Here is a 16,576-nt window from a genome sequence, read left to right as displayed (position 1 = left end):
TGTGTGTGTATGTGTGAGAGAGAGGGGGACTAGAAGGTTTACTTGACTTTGCTGAGCAGTATTAGAATTCAGCCTATTGCTGCTGTGCATTCAAAGGAAAAAAATGCTCGAGGGCCAGAATCTTTTGACTTGTTAAGTGTGTAGAAAAAAAAATAAATGGAGGGAAGGAATGCAAAAAAAGGAGATAAAGTGGGAATCCATGCAGGGTATAAGGATGGAGGCTCTTTCTACAGAGTGGATATGTGTATTGCTGCATTTATTTGTAAGCACATGAACTACCTCTGCTTTCTTGCGAGCCTCGACAGCCTTCATCAGCATTACATGTTGCCTCCTCCTCTCCCTCTCCTGAAGTGGCAAAAGAAAAACAGAGGCACATTAACAAGCACACGCACATGCAGCACACAAGGTCGACTAAATTTAGTATGAATTAATGTAAACATTGTGATGCACTGAATCCAAAAGAGGCACCGTACTTGAACAAACACACAACAATGTATACACGTTCACATTGACGGTGGTAGCATAAGTGAAGAGTACAGTCATACAATGACAACCAAAAAGCGACACAGAGATGCGATACAAAAGTAGATGTGATGACAGGCTCAAAAAAGAGAAGCAGCTGGAATCGGTGATGGCGCCTCTAAACTACAGCTGACACAACAAAAGCGACAAAAACGCCGGTTGCCAAAGATCTTCTGATGTGCCGCAATGGCGTTGCAATCAAAATAATAAATTCAATTAGCTGACTCACTGCTACTGTTTATCGGAGACATCGTACCGATAATATTTGATTAGGGGAGCACAAAGAGAAATGGATTTTAAAGAGGAGCTAGTTCTCCTTCAGTGGATTTGGCAGCTAAAGTATAAGCACAGTATGCGCTGACTGCTAAAGATGAGACATCTATGTTGTTCTTTGGTGCATGATAAACAGTCTCCTGCAAAAGGGCACAGGAATGAACAGCGACTGACTATCATTTTATTTGATCTCTTTAGGTTTCTCGCTCGTCTGTATCAGGTTGTCATTCCCTCTGTGATCCACCAGCACGACACAATTGCCACTATTAGGGGTTGCCAAGGACATTTCCAGCGCATGGTGACGGTTTGCGTGGATCATTTTGTCACTGCAATAAACAGAACAGGCTGGATGCCAGGAACTCTGCTGCAGTACGTCTATGCTCTTACTGGTTTGATTCATCTACAAAAAGGGAGAAGAAGTTCAAAAAGGACAAGCTGAGAAAGGACGTGAAGCCCGTGGCATTCAGCTTTTTCTACATTCACCGTTCATCAAAAATGCTGAATAGTGTTAAAGGTTACTCTGATAGCAGATACATCAGGTGCAATGATGTCAGTTTGCACATGACATCTTTAAATACAGGATTATTACATGTCTCTCAATCCCCCCCCCCCATTATGCTCAGAGTGAAGGTACAAGGGGGGGTTAATGTAACACTCTGTGAAACAGATAGGCAGGCCTTTAGATTCAGCTGCGACTGTGTATGAGTGAGAAGGGCTACAAGCAGGACAGCCAGGCCAAAATAAAATGCTACAAGAACCATATTTGTCCTCATGGTGGAAATTCAACTGGTTATCTTTTTTAATATATATTTAATAGTCTATATCGTTTTTTTTTGTTTTGTTGTTGGTTTTTTTTTTTTTTTTTTTCAATTAAGGGTTCCTGTTGTACCCTCGTCACCAAACTTCAGAGGGGTGAGGGTGTGTGGTGGTGAAGTGTCTCCACCGTAAAGACAAAATGATTCTCAGTAGCTGTTTTCATTCTTTGTGCAGAGTACAGGAACAGTGAATGACAGAGAGGCTGGGATGTGGTTGGTTAACGTCCAGCGCTCGGGTGGACGGCAGCACAGATGCGCGGGCGGACGGACGGACGGACGGACAGACAGACACAAGCTCGGTGTCTGGGGCCGAGAGTCGTCAAGCACGCATGGGTAACACAGGCTACGCCAATTCAACGGTTAGACAATGTATACAGTATGTGATGGATGGAAACTCCTCAGGTGCACTTTCAGACAGTGAGTGAGGACTGGGCTTGCAGTCTTTGCAATGCATTTGGAGTAAAAAAAGGAGGGGGGTAGGATGGGGGAGGGGGGACAGAAGCTGCCTGGCCACCGTGACAGGGTCAGTTGTCCCTCAGGACGAGCAGATGGAGGCAGCATACTGACTCCTTTTGTTGTTTTTTTTGTTTTTGATTTTTTTTTTTCTGTTTTGTTGGTTTTGCTGGAAAGCCATGCAGAAGAATGTAGTATGACAGCAGCCAGTGCTACACTTAATGCATTGCTATGACAACCATAACACAACCAGTTACACGATGCAGGTGTTAGATGTACAAAAATAAACATACCCATACCATATCTAGTCTATGCCTCTCCAACTCCTGGCAGAGAGAGTTGGCAAAATATTAAGGAACAGAAGTAAAATCCAGTACTAATAAGCATTGGAGGTCAATAAAGAGAAACACTCAAGACTTTCATTTAATACAGCAAACACACACACACACACACACACCCACACCTGTATTTAAATATACTCATGCACACACACACACACATACACAAATTCTTATTTAAAGTTTGAGATAAAAGCTTTATTCAGCAGTAACTATTAGGTTCAATGGCCTGAGCAAATTATAGTGAATGCCTACCTGGTGTTTGAGCAGCTCCGCCTGCTGTCTCCTCAACTCTTTCTCCTTGAAGGCAAGAAAAAGATTATGAGGGAAAAATCAATATGCTTCCACGGTCCAATACCATGAAAATCACTAGAGTCTGATAGAATTTCAGGCCGTTTCAAAGGGGCTCTAATTTTATTGCTACCTTCTGTGTAGAAAGGACTTGCGTCCCATTTAATGTATGTTATTCTTGAGCAAAGAGTATGTATGATAATCTTACATTTGTATCAAGAGCTTCTTTAAAAATGTATGAGCGTACCTTTATTCGTTTTTCAGCTTCCAATATTTTGGCATTGGCCACTTCTTCCTTCTTCCTGCGTTTGGCCTGTGAATATAAGATTCCGGTCAGGAATCACAAAGGCAAACAAGCAAGCATCAATCAGTCTTGGGTGAGGACTTTGCTGCACTTTCACTGATTGTTTGCAGTTTGAGCAAAGACTCCATGCTCCCAAATGCCAGTCAAATTTGTAAAACACAGCAAATGAATAATGTATCTCTTTAACTGGTAATTGTGAAAATGTTGGAGCCTCCTGTTAAGAGTGGCTTGCCAACCGTATCAACTCAAAATTGATTTAGTCCTGCCTGCTAAAACACTTTGAAGCTCTTGCAGTATAATTGTGTGTGTCTGCATATGTGTTTGTGTGTGGATGCATCTTTGCATGTGTGTGTGTGTGTGGAAAAACAGCACCTTTTTCTTTTTTTTTTTCTCTCGACCCACTTATGCTAAACTGTTACTGTTGTCTGATGAAAAAAATACTTTTCTGTCCAATTTAAATAAGGTCTGAAGAGGCAGCAACAGCCATTTTAATATTCAACAGCCGTCAAACCAAGACCAATTTAGCATTAGTTCCATGTGGAATTATGCCTAAGACGACGCAACTCCCTCCAATGCATGCCGCTGTTCAGTAATGAGCTTTAGGAAGATTAAAACACTATAGACTGAGGGGTTGTAACTATCCAGGAATGTTCTGCTTAATCAGAGTTGCTGCTGGATCAAATTCTGTACCTCCAAAATCTGCTGCGCCCTGTGTTCCTTCTCCATCCGAATCTGCTGAATTCGCTTGATCTTTTCCTGTTTTAAAAAACAACAACATAATCTCTCAATATTTTAGACACTGGAAAACATCCTGAGATAAAAATCTCTTTCTAACCACTTCATCCCAGTTGGGACGGGCACAAAAAAAAAAAAACCCAATAAGTTTAGCACTAGAGGTAATGACGGTAATTTAAGAGCGAGCTTTAAAGCATCACCAAATAACCATTCAGCATTTTCCTGCAGTGGAGACAAGGGCTTTGTGAGTCAGGACACCGAGATAAGGAGAGAGGGAAGAAAAACATTTGTCAGCACAGGCGTTAAGAAGACCCACCTGCTGCTTGAGAATCTTGATCTGCTCCTTCTGCTTCCTCCTCTCCTCTGCTGCCATGATAGCTGCAACAGTCCAGTCAGTGTATTAGAGGCAAACAGAAATGACACGCAAAGCTAAAAACCACCTGTGCAGCTTTGTTTAGATTGCAACTAAAATGTCACAGATGTAAAAACACCTTTCTTTGGTCTGATTTTAAAGTTTTAAACACGTGTATATGTATTAAATAACATATACACGACTCTTTATCAGAAATCTCTTGGAAATGGCTGGTTCACGTGTTCAAAATCAATATTAAGTGTTAGATGAATGGCAGTAAAAAAGAGTCAGAGACGTATTATGCACGACTTTGCACACGCTGGGTCGCAATGGCTTGTCGTCTTTTATGGGTACGCATAAAAAGATGCTGCAGTGCCGCGTTTGAGTGACTCACACTTTGAAAGGTAGAAAAAAGAGTGACGAGTGTCACCACCAAAAAAAAAGTTTCAATCAATTACAATTGCAAGTTCTATCAGTCATCTACAACAGGAGTTACAGCAGATAATGCATTTTGACCAGTTTTAGAGGTTGTTTTATTTTATTATCATAACATTTTGTACAAAAAGAGCAGTGCAGATTTTAGGTCACCAGTTATCAACCAAAGTTATTCAGCAGCTCTGAGCTCATTTCCATATTTTAGTGGCGACGGTTTGATTAAAAATATGTATAAGTGAATTTGAAAGTACAAATGAAAATTGTCTTATCCGGTTTAAATATATGGGCGCATTTTATTTTTCAGAAAAATATCACACGCCTGCTGTTAGCTCTGAGTTGAAGTAATCCCTAAGCAAACACTATTGCAGTTTTAATTTGACTTTTTATTGCTTCAATGCTTTGCGTAGGAATTTAAATATGTATAAGCATAATGTTTGAAGACAGCGGCAAGGCAGAAATAAAGATTAGGGCAGGAAAAGGATTGAAGCCTGTGCTTTAAAGTGATGGAAATAAATATGTATCTACACACACTGGTCCTGCTGTCTTTGCACTGCACCCAGTTAAATCAAAGAGGTTCAAAGGGCCGGACTCACTGACCAAATAACCCCCACTGCCGTCCTTATGACTGCATGCTCTTGTTAACATGACAAAGGACTGTGTTTACCTTGCTGCTTCCGAGCCTCTTTGGCTGCACGTGCCAGCGCTTGCTTTTCCAGTTTTCTCATCATTTTCATCTGCGCGGCCTGTCGGGCTATTTCTGCACAAAACCGGGGGGAAAAAAGGACTGTGAGTGGGAAATTATTATGTTTTACTTGTCATACATTTCATTTACACTATTTATGAATGACTATTTTAACAAACTGAAATGTGCATGTTTTTACAAGAGTAGACGTGACTACTACAGGGTTCTAGAGTTCCAGACGTGGTGTCCCCCTGCTCACCTTGAGCCTCTAGTTTGCGCAGAAGTTTGACCTCACTGGGACTGGGGCCCTCATTCCCCAGCGGACTGCCTACATTCGGGGGCCGTCCCTTCCTCCGACGGCTACCGTTGGCGCCGTCACCCGATAACTGGCGCTCCGTATTTGGGGGGCGACCCCTGCGACCTTCCATTGCCAAAATACGAGGAATGACTTCCTCTTCCTTCAACAGGCTCCAATGTAAACCCTTAAGAGAGTAGAAAGAAAAGAGCAGACGTGGAGAGTTTGTGGGAAGATGTAAGAGTGAGTCGCTTCATGTGACTGAGGAATAATTTAATCATTAGCTAACTGTACTCTGACAAGGTGAATTCAACAGGGCTATATTTTCTTAGATAACCTATTACTTTATTTTCTATAATATATAGTGAATTGGTGACTACACAGTATATTAATGAATCATTTATTTAATCATTTGTACAACATGTTTCTAGCTCCTCTGCAATGCATGCATCAACTATGACATATGACATGTTCTTTTCTATTCCGATTGCAATCATAAACATACATGTTCTACTTTATTCACAGACATAAAATGGCATATACTGTATGACTGGTCACCTGTGGAAGTAACGTCAGCTTATGTATTATCACATTTCTCCATGCACAGTAAGAGATCTATGCACTAAGACTACTCAGGTCTGTGGTTGATTTCTATCCAGGCCCTGAGAGTGACTGCTGCATTAAGTTTTGCCTGCCACTAGATGAAAAGATGAACAGGGATCAGGGAGAGAAAGAGAGAGACAGAGAGACGAAAGGCAGTCACCTGGGGTCCTTCTCTGGCTTCATAGAAGTCACCAACCCTTATCTTTGCACTGAAGCTAAAATTATCACGCGTGATGCCACTTATTCCATTTCTGGATAGATACTACAGAAGAGAAAATAATAATGGCGTTGGTTTAGGCAAGGAAAAAAACGGTGAAATTTGCGACATTGAAAAGCAAGTGGGAGGCACTAGAATTGAAGGGAGTCTAAGGTTACAGTGTGCATCTGTGCAGTGCTACTAATCATTATAAAAGCTGGGGGGACAAAAAAAGAGCAAGAGCTCTCAGGAGAGAATAACGGTTCTGACCTTGGGGTGCACAATTCAGGCCCTTTCTTATTTATCAGTGGCTTTGCTGGGCTTTTTACTGCCTACTGACCCACTAGCAGGGAGTGAGTGTTCCTGAGTGAGTACACTTTTTCATTTTTGTTCCAACTACTACCCAAAAGCAGCTTTTAATATCAGCTTTTTTAATGGATCAAATATGAGACAATTGCACATTAAAATAAACTGTATAAATAGGACCAAAGCTGTGCATCCCAACACATTTTTTTTGAGGGAAAGGGGATGAGGGGGGGGAAAAAAAAGTGGCACAAGGAGAGGATCTGAAAATATCATCGCTCATGATTAGGGTCATAGAAAGCAGGGTAGGGGTGGGGGGGGGTGGAGTGCATGTGGGGGGCAACAGCATAGATAATACACAAGAAATCATGATACCCAAGCATTTGTTTTGAGCAAATATAAAATAGCAGTGTTGCAATTACAATAGAGAGTATATAATAAATCATAAAACCACACCACCCACAATGTTTCCCACAAGTAATCACTGTCACAAGCTCATCTGCTCATCTGTATGCCTCAAAACATCTGCTTCTGTATCATGGATGTAGATTAAACTGCAGCGCTGAGGCCATGGTACCTTCATTACATCTGGGTATTGCCTTAGTTTCTTGCCACATGGGGCATAGTAGGCCACCTCGCCCTGCGGCCGTCCAGCCACTGATTTGATTCTTGTTTCTCTCCGCCATCTGGATTTTTTTTTTTTTTCCGATGTAAAGAGAAAATAAAAATAGAAAACAAAAGCAACTGTTCAGGAAAAAAACAGTCTCCTACATTTTTGACCGTGTGTGTGATCAGGCGACGGGCAAAAAGAAAATGAACACACCAAAGTGAGTCATTTTCTTTTCTCTCTGCTTCCTGTACTTACCCCAGCTCCAGAGGTATCATCAACTCCTTCTCATCCATCACCCTCTTCCTCTTCCCTAAGCCTTGTGGAGAGACAGAGTTCAACCATTAATTTGACAGCACAACCTGTGACTCGAAAACCTCACACAGAGACATGCACAGTTGCAGCAGTCAAAGCCCCTGAACTTATCACGCTAATTATACCAGGCTGTTAAGGAATTACACATGTATAAAATAGGTGCACTGGCCTTTAAAGAGGCATTTACCGGCATCACGTGACCACAAAAGTTAAATATATACTGTACACACACTCATCTGGTGATGTAGAGTTGAAATCAGAAAGCTAAAATGTCAAAGCAGGTACAAACACTTGTCTAAATCCGCAGTTGTAACACTCGCTCAGTCAGGTCTGATGTTTTGACAGAGCCTGTTTCCACATTGTTTCTGTGGAAATCAACAACAAAAATCACCAAAGGTTACGCGCTGTGGCTTTAACATAAAGCCTGAGAGAAAAGAAAATAACAATGACGAGAGCGTCTATTTGGAACATTCCTTGAAATCTACCCATATTTCAGCAAAGATAGAAGGCAGGAGTTAATCTTGTCACTATGCCAAACAAGCCAACAGGGCTCTTGGGCTTGTTACTACAAGACCTCAGAGCTACAGTTAGTCGATGGCAACACACTGCAACACTTCCTGTTTCCCTTAAGGTAACAACCACTCTTTACAACTAACTGATAATATCTAATTATACGCTCTCTCGGCAGTATGCTGCACCTCTTTGGCTTCTCCAGTGTGAGATCCTAAAACCATATTTCACATTCCTTTAGTTCATTTTCTGCATACATGATTTTAAACACATTACCTAATGGAGAGGAGGCTAAGCTATAGGAGGATGAGCCTGGAGAGCTATGATAGGCCAAGGCACTGGAGCTGGTGACAATAGTGGGAGTCTTGATGACTTGTAGGTTGAGAGGGGAGCAGCTGGTGGAGGTGTGATTGGTTGAGGTGTTCAGTAGTTCAGGGCCTTTGGTTAGCCTGTGGGGAGTCATCTCCTTTTTAGATGATCCAGATGGCAGCAGCTTTAACTCCTTCAATTTCTTCCCAGAGACGTCGCTGTCTGAGTTACTGTCCGACTCTGGAATAGGGAAACCAAGACAGACTCAGTCAAATCCACAAAATAAACCGTACAACTGTGTTTCTAGGATGACAAATGGTTGCGGTATTTCCCCCTGAAACAGCTGGTCAATTGATTGATTGGTCATTACTGATGACGTGCTGCTGTCTTTGACTAAAGTAATTTGTATGTACTTTCAGCGACGGTGCTTGCTCTCCATCTTGAGCAGACAGAACAAATGCGAATTACCCGGTTTGTAGTGAAAACTTACTATGCAAACGAGCAAGAACAGCTCTGCCCACATAAACCCGACACATAAACCAATGAAGAAGAAGAAGAAGGAGAGAGTGGGAGAGTGGACATAGTTGTTTTAGAGTGTTTAAATCCTTTATGGTGTGCAAAAGCCACAGTAGTTCTCCAACGCACATGGGAGAGGCAGGGCTGAGTTTGTAGCACTCTGCAGTCTCATCATTTATGTCACAAATTATTACACGCTGACCCTTTATGCTTAATTTAATACTTTATGCTTTTCACAAATTTTCTAGATTAAATTATATATTCTGTAACCTAAAAAATGAGTTGCAGCACAGATCAATACGATTCAGGGAAAGTTATCATCACTCTGGTACAAACCTGAGAGACTGTCATCTGAGTCCTCCTCATCCTCCTCCTCTTCCTCCTCCTCCTCAAGGTCGTCAAGGTCGTCATCCTCATCGTCGTCGTCATCTCCGGAGTCGTCGGATTCCTTGTTAGCAGGGAGACCAGCTGTGGGGTTACACGTCCCGGGAATCCCCACCCCAGGAATGCCAACTCCAGGGATGCTCACTCCAGGAATCCCGATCCCAGACTCTCCTCCACGAAACAAATCTACAAGAGATTGTACCAGGTGGTTCTGAGAGAAGCCCTTCCAGGCAGCTAAAGGGTCTGCTGGTCCCTGTCCCGGTCCCTGTGCGAGCCCTGGTGTCTGTCCCTTACCCTTGGGGGACTTGTTCTTTCTAGATCCATGGCCTGTTGCATGGGGTGAGGTAGTGGAGGGCTGTGACAGAGACCCAGCCTGGGCACTGGCCTGGGTCCTGCTCGCCCCTGTGCTCAGATTGACAGGCATTGACCCAGGTTCGGAGTCGCACTGAGGGGACTTGCCTTTAGAGGCTGAGTCTTTGCGAGGTTTGCTGATGAGGGCCAAAGGTGCGTCCTGAGTGGTGCTTTGGATGACTCCGTTTGGGTGGTGGGGTTCAGGGAGCCCCAGCAGGGCACTCGAGAGGAAGAGGTTGGAGTGATTGTTCTGGGGTGGATGAAGCGGAGCAGGTGGCAATGGCGATGAAGACAGAGACGTCCTCTTGGGAGACTTGTTTGGCCCCTGCTGCTGCTTCTTTAGCTCAGCTGGGAATGTCTGCCCTTGGGACATGAGAGTCTGGGAATAGAGGAGGAGGAGAGAGAGGGAGAGAACAAGGACAGGCAGAGAGTCAGGGGGAGGGAGAGGGAAAAACCAGAATGAGAGGAACAAAGAAGGTTAGGGAAAAAATGAGAAAAGAGACGGGACAAAGTAGAGTTGCTCTAGCTGTCAGTTTGCATCACTGTTGATTGTTTGAGCAGGTGACAAAACTACAATGCAGAACACTGGTACAGTTAACTGTGTCTAAGCCTCTTTCTGGGACACAAAAAGAACATAAATGCAATAACCAAAGGCATTGTACTCGGCCAAGATTATAATTTTAGAGCGATACCGAGTGTTTCTTATTTGTAATTATTTGTGCGCAAATTTGAAAAGCTCCGTCGTCCCTTATCATCGTGCAGCCGAGTATGTTTTTGTCTCGTCTTTTCACCAATGACAAGTTTGCTTCAGTCTGTGTTTAAGCAGAAGCAGGTTCGACTTTAATGTTGCACTTTCAACTGGATGTGATATGAAGTGAAACAAATCAATTTCACAGACCATGAAATACAGTAACAGTGCTGAAACCACAAGGGGAATTTAGCTCGTTGCAAACTTCTCTACACTGGTAAAACAAGAGAGGGGAAATGATTTTTCACAGAACAGGCTGATCTCAATGGGTTTAGCTTATTGATTACTGGGCTATCATTCATATTTCATCCGAAGAAATTAAATTTGTGAAGTCAAAACAAATAAAAGTGCCACTTGTAATAGTGTTTCATCTGAATTTCCCAGAAACATAAATAATACAGCACCATGTGTGCAGAGGCTGCATTTTTATCAATAGGCAAAAAACTATAACCACCATAAGTCACTTCAATACCGTGAATACTTCAAAGTTTAACTACCTGTTGTCAAACTGCAGTGTATGGACGTTAAAATCCAGAGGAGTGATGTTAGAAAACCTTACATATAAAGCTGCTGAACTACCACATGTTCTGAACATTTTTTTTGACAAAAGACAAACATTTACTCATTCAAACCTCTTGCCTCTGTCAAGATTAGTGCAGGAAACTAACATGTAAATTGAGTTTCTCTGATGTCTGAGCCATTTAAAGCCATTTAATCGTTTGAACAAGGCTTTTTAAGACAAAACCCCAGCCTCTTGTGAATAAGAACCAGAAATAGTAAATAATATATTGTTTTCTAAGTGAGTTTACACACCAGTAATAGGTCTGCGGCTGCCCGCGCTCTATGTAGATCTAGAGTTAAATGTGCTATACGGCCACCAGATTAAAAGAGCTAATAATCGTGTCGTAGTGATGAAGTAAAGAGAGACATATAACGGTGAATCTAAGTGCAAACTCAGCACCAGTGGATAAATTAATTACTGTCAATTTGCTGTGAATAACTCTGTTAACAAACGCTGACTACGCAGATATGTTTCCCATGTTATTGTGAATATGCAGAGTGCTGTGTGTCGTTTGGTTTTTCAAAAAAGAAGAAGCTGCCGTTTTCACATCGTCTTACCTGTTTGAGCCTGAACTCACTGATCTGCGCGAGTGAAGCTTCCAGCAATTTCCTTTTGCTGGATTTGCTGACGCCGGGAAGAGCGTGCTGGGGCGGCTTCAGCGATGACTTCTGGGAGCTCGTCACAGGTGAGGTCAAGCCAAAGGGGTTCGGGGAGGTAGACAGCGGGTAAGTTGAGTGGGGGGGGGAGGGGACAGAGAGAGGCTTAGGGGAGGAGCAGAGGGAGAGGGGCAGGTGCTGGGGGGAGGAGGAGGGCAGCAGTTTGGGAGGTTTGGGCGAGGCGTTGCTGGAGAGTGCCTTTGGAGATGTGGTGAGGGCTATGGGTGAGGAAGACGGCGAGGTCTCCCTGCGGGACTGAGCGAGGAGAGCCAGGGGCTTTGAGCTGACAGCCAGGCCAGTGGACTGGATCACACTGAAGTGTTGCTGTGATCCCTCTGTCCAAGAGCGGGAGCCGTGCAGAGCCAGCGGTGATGTTTGGGACAAGGCAGGAGGGGACGCAGAGCGGGGTAACGGGACAAGGTTTGGGGGGTTGGAGGGAACCTTCTGGGTTTGTGTGTCTTTCTTGCCCTGTGTTTTCCCACAGAGTGCTCTGTCAGCCTTTGCAGTTCCAGTGCTGGGTATCAAAACCTGAGCAGGAAACACACAAAAAGTGTGAGAACAAAGAACAGTCTCATGGTATGATAATATATTTTAATCAATCTGACATTTTGGACTCCGCTTCGGTAAATGACAGCTCTGTGCACCGAGTGCAGAAAGCTAAGCATAGTGCATTGTTCACAGACTGTATATATAAAAAGGTAGTAGGCTTCCCCTTTGAAACATGATTCTGAGGAAGTTGGACAGAAACAGCAGTGACTGGTTGCAGAAGAACTCCATTTGAATGGAGTTCAAAAAAATGAGCTTCTACTTGTCACTAGATTTATAATGCGAGTAAAGATTTAATGGTCTCAATCACTAGTTACAGGTCTTCTTCAACAGCACTTGATGTCAACTTTGTACCTTATGTTTCCATTTAGAAGAAAGCAGGCCACAAAATACACTACACATTGGTGGAAACCACAGCTGGTGACACCTAAGAACTTCCAGTTTCAAAAACTGACATGTTACCGGTTAATGTAAATTTTGAGGCTTTACAGTAGGAGTCTGTTTTCGGCATAGCTAAAAAACACAACAGCATCTTCACCTTTGTTTTCTTCTTTGTCCTCTTCTCAGAGTCCGACAATTCACTCTGCTTGTCCTCGTCCTCGTCGTCCTCGTCATCGTCATCGTCGTCTTCATCGTCCTCTGCAAGGTCTTCTAGATCACTGCTGAGGGAGCCGTCGCTGGAGCTGTCGGAGGATGTGCCAGATTCGCTGTTGCTCGCCACAGAAGTGTCCGCTGGCTTCTTGCGTGGCTTCTGTTGCAGGAAAAGCACAAACAGAACGAGCTTCACTGTAAAAAAAAAGTATCCTAACTTGTTGCATTTCAAATGTCATTTTCTAAACATAGTGTCAGCACTCACCTTCTCTTTCGGTTTCTCGATCGGCTTTTCCGCCAACTCTGCCGGATTGCTCTGAGGACTGCTACAGTGACTATTAGCAGGGTTTGAATTTTTGGTAGTCTTGCTCGATGCCTGGACAGGAGCTGGACTTGTGGAAAAGCTGCTCGGTTGTGTAGAGGGAGGACAGATCCCACTGCCATTCACTGCCCCGTTCACCCCTAGAAACACAAAAAGCAGATCTCATGTATTTACCCATTAGCTCCTTCTTATCTGAGAACTCGGCTACACAGAATAATGAAATATCTGGAACTAACAGCAGAATTAAGTAAGGATGATAAAAAAAAAATAAGAATATTGATTTATATGTGCATCTCATCAAACATGCCAGCAGTGTGAGCCAGAAGCCCAACATGAGTGGTTTACATAATAAAAGATAAATTAAAAGATACTGTGAAATTAAAAGAGTGTGAGGTATAGGAGGGGGGAGAGGGTGGGTTGACAGAATCACTAAGTGAGGACTGAAAGTCATTAAATGTGTCTTGAGAGGGAGAAATCTCATCACAAGACGAAATGTGTTTAGCCGTCGTCCTTGTGTTTTCATTTGAAAATGGTGTTTACAGATAAAAGCAATCTGCGTCCATATTAACACACCTGAAAACATATATCATGTGACCATTCAGTACCAGTGTAAAAAGGAGGCACGTTCTCTTCTCTGCCTTGGCTGATAAGAACCAATTGGGACGTGAATGCAGGTAACAGCATCGTCATTTGCAAAGGTCTCAGTTTTTGCCTGCCTACACTAAAAATGGGGAGTTTTCAGTTTTCAAGCGTGGACAATGGGTATATCTTTTTCATTCATAGCTCATAGTTGAGTTGTGGCTGATAAGAACCAATCAGAAAGTAGGGATGGGCATTTCTAACAACAACCCGGTTCAAATACGCCGGTTCACGGTGTGTTGAGCTAGCGGGAGCAGCTTATGAGACGCATTCAAAGACCCTGGTGAATTTCATTGCTTCTGTAGGACCTACGTTTGTTGAGATTAGAGGAGCAGCTTCAAGATGAATTCAAGAAATCAAGAGAAACACATGAAGTCCACTAACTAAATGCTTTGATAAAACATTTGTACCTTTTTAATGTATGACAAATAATCACAGTAAAGGATGGACGTTTTATAAATCGTTATAAATTGTTTTCAAAGGTCTCTGTTCCTGCACATCCAGACTAAAACACATAACTCGCAAAGATGTAAGTGTCTATCCTGACCAGTGTGGATGTTTTTAAATGAAAACAGTGCAGTGTGGATGAAGCGGATGTTGTACCTTTGGGTGGGCCGTGGCTATTCTTGCCAGGCATCCGGATCTGAACTGGACTGGCGATGTGGTTGGGCTGAATGTGCGGGGCGAAGAAAGGAGGAAAGCTGATGAAAGAGGGGAGGTAGGCAGCAGCTCCCCTTCCGTGGGCTTCAGCAGCTCGCCACCACTCTGTTGAAGAAGAGAGGAGAGGAGAGGAATGATGACACATCCACATTTAGCCAACTGCTGCTAAAAGTTTTTCAAAGTCCCCGTCTTACCAGAGAGAGCTCCTAGCTGTGGGTGGGTAGCCAGAGCAGCTGACATGCCCAGGGAGCCCAGGGAGCCCAGGCCTCCAAACTCCGGCCGGCCTGCTCCGGCAGTGTACAGGGCTCCGAAGGCTGGGTGGTTGACCAAAGGGAAGGCACTTGACAATGTGGAGCCAATGAAGGGCTGCTCTCCTGCTGCTCCAAACAGACGGCCTGACATAAATCCAAACCAAGTAGGACATGTTGACACGCTTTCATATCAAAGAGCTGAGCACAGGCATACACTGACCAGTGCTACAATTCAACAAGTAGAGTTATATATCCTCATTTTCTGTCTTTCAATCAACAAACATGTGCACAACATATTGACCTGTATGAGGAGGAAAGGATGCTGTTTGTGTAACACAAGCCTTTGTGTTTCCAGTTCCTTGCCGACAATTGTTTATTGGCCTATTTAATGTCAGTTCTGAGTTTTTAAACCACTGCTTCCTATTTCACAGGATCAAAGGATGAATTCCACACAGAAGCTGCATTTTTGCTTTTATCAGTCTAAAAATACACGCTCCCGATGATTTAATGTTATTATTTGTATATATTTAAAGAAATAAATAAAATAACAACAAGGAAACAATCCTTTCTTCCATAAAGCGGAATGTTGACATCATTGCTGGGATGACAGTTGTTTACTGAACCTCAAGTGTTACTCATTGGCCTCGTGTTAGTTTTGTATATATATATGTTTTGTGTGTGGACTGATATCCCTGTGCTCAAATTACCTCGCCGAGCTCTTGATGTAAGAATTGACAAGGTGTAAAGACGAGGTTTGAACAGCCGCCGCATGTGTTGCTTCTCATCCACCTGACATTTGAATTAAATGCAGAGCAACTGTCTTCTATTTGTGTAAGAATTAGCTTCAGATTTAACGTCCGCTGAGCGCACTGCACTTCATTTTAAAAGGCGCCTGCTTCAAAGCGCGACAGACCGACTACTGCTTGATGCTTATGTCTATACAGTAGCACACTCTCATTTAAATTTACAGACCATTTTGTCACAGTCCAATTTCGGCATAAAGGTATTTGTGTATTGATATTTCTCCAGTTTCTGCAGCTGCATAGTGACAAAGACTCGATGTGAAAGAAGGGTAGCGCGCGTGCATGTGTGTGTGTGTGTGTATAAGGTGTAAAAAAGCTAACCTCCCTCTATCCTTTTGGCATTCAATTTCAGCACAGAAGAATACTTCATCAACATCATCATCGTCGAGCGTTTCCCTGAGCACAATCATTTCTGGCAGGGGCGACTGCCACGTATTACCTCCTCCCAGAGTCAGATGCAATTTGGTGTGAGCATATTTCATGCAAATTCAATTTCTATTCCAGAGGAGGGGAGCAAGCCTGCTTGATGCCTCTGCATAAGCCAGGTAATACACATGCAAAAAAAAGTGATGACTGAAGAAAAGGAAAGTGTTGTGCACAATGCGGATGAAAATGTCAAACGACTATACACTTGCACGCGCCACAGAAAAATGTAAAACAGACTGACACTGGAGCAGGGTGTTCTCATCTAATGCAGTCCGGGATTTAATTACCCACTGAGCGACTTTACACAGTGGGGCCAGTTTCGTGCACTGGAGCACTGGAAATGAAGACGCAGCCCCGTGGACTGTTTTAAAGTGAGAAACGGTTTGTGGCTTTGCGGCAAGAAACAAACCCTCACAACAAAATGCCAGCAGGGTGACACATGGGAGCGCGGCCCTTTGTGCTGGTTTCAAGGCCCCTCGTGACCACAAGACAGCAAAATCTGCCTCTTGAATGTCATTAGAATATGCTGAATATGTAGAGACGCCTCGGCAGAGTCAGCTCGGGGATACGAAGATAAACGACTGCAATGCAACCGGCAGAAAGGCCAGCCACAGCATTCACTTGTGCCCGGGGTGCCCACCTCTCTCTCCCCCCCCACACACCCCGCTCCTTTTCTAGGCAACACAAAGTGGCATCTGCAAATGCCTTTTCAATATTAATGCAGGCTTCCAATGCAGGGGAATAATTAAATCTAAAAAAAATCCAGGCGAGAAACGAAGCACA

General features: G+C 43.4%; 1 protein-coding gene across 1 annotated transcript in view; it reads right to left on the bottom strand.

Annotated features, from left to right (window-relative positions):
• baz2ba (bromodomain adjacent to zinc finger domain, 2Ba) overlaps nucleotides 1-16,576 on the bottom strand; it is a 78,521-nt gene that overhangs the window by 12,917 nt on the left and 49,028 nt on the right. Inside the window, exons 4-21 of the mRNA XM_058630354.1 lie at nucleotides 14,508-14,708; nucleotides 14,257-14,418; nucleotides 12,958-13,154; nucleotides 12,640-12,852; nucleotides 11,457-12,083; nucleotides 9,191-9,968; nucleotides 8,306-8,578; nucleotides 7,463-7,523; nucleotides 7,175-7,283; nucleotides 6,259-6,360; nucleotides 5,460-5,682; nucleotides 5,183-5,275; nucleotides 4,048-4,109; nucleotides 3,687-3,752; nucleotides 2,940-3,005; nucleotides 2,657-2,701; nucleotides 2,363-2,389; nucleotides 280-345 (exon numbers count right to left, since the gene is read on the bottom strand). Of these exons, the coding sequence (XP_058486337.1) occupies nucleotides 280-345; nucleotides 2,363-2,389; nucleotides 2,657-2,701; nucleotides 2,940-3,005; nucleotides 3,687-3,752; nucleotides 4,048-4,109; nucleotides 5,183-5,275; nucleotides 5,460-5,682; nucleotides 6,259-6,360; nucleotides 7,175-7,283; nucleotides 7,463-7,523; nucleotides 8,306-8,578; nucleotides 9,191-9,968; nucleotides 11,457-12,083; nucleotides 12,640-12,852; nucleotides 12,958-13,154; nucleotides 14,257-14,418; nucleotides 14,508-14,708 (3,371 nt within the window). The remainder of the gene's footprint in view (nucleotides 1-279; nucleotides 346-2,362; nucleotides 2,390-2,656; nucleotides 2,702-2,939; nucleotides 3,006-3,686; nucleotides 3,753-4,047; nucleotides 4,110-5,182; nucleotides 5,276-5,459; nucleotides 5,683-6,258; nucleotides 6,361-7,174; nucleotides 7,284-7,462; nucleotides 7,524-8,305; nucleotides 8,579-9,190; nucleotides 9,969-11,456; nucleotides 12,084-12,639; nucleotides 12,853-12,957; nucleotides 13,155-14,256; nucleotides 14,419-14,507; nucleotides 14,709-16,576) is intronic.

The sequence above is a fragment of the Solea solea genome, chromosome 5 (assembly GCF_958295425.1).
Source record: "Solea solea chromosome 5, fSolSol10.1, whole genome shotgun sequence".
NCBI lineage: Eukaryota > Metazoa > Chordata > Actinopteri > Pleuronectiformes > Soleidae > Solea > Solea solea.
The sequence above is the reverse complement of the archived record's forward strand: the minus strand, read 5'-3'. Positions and strand labels throughout refer to the sequence as shown.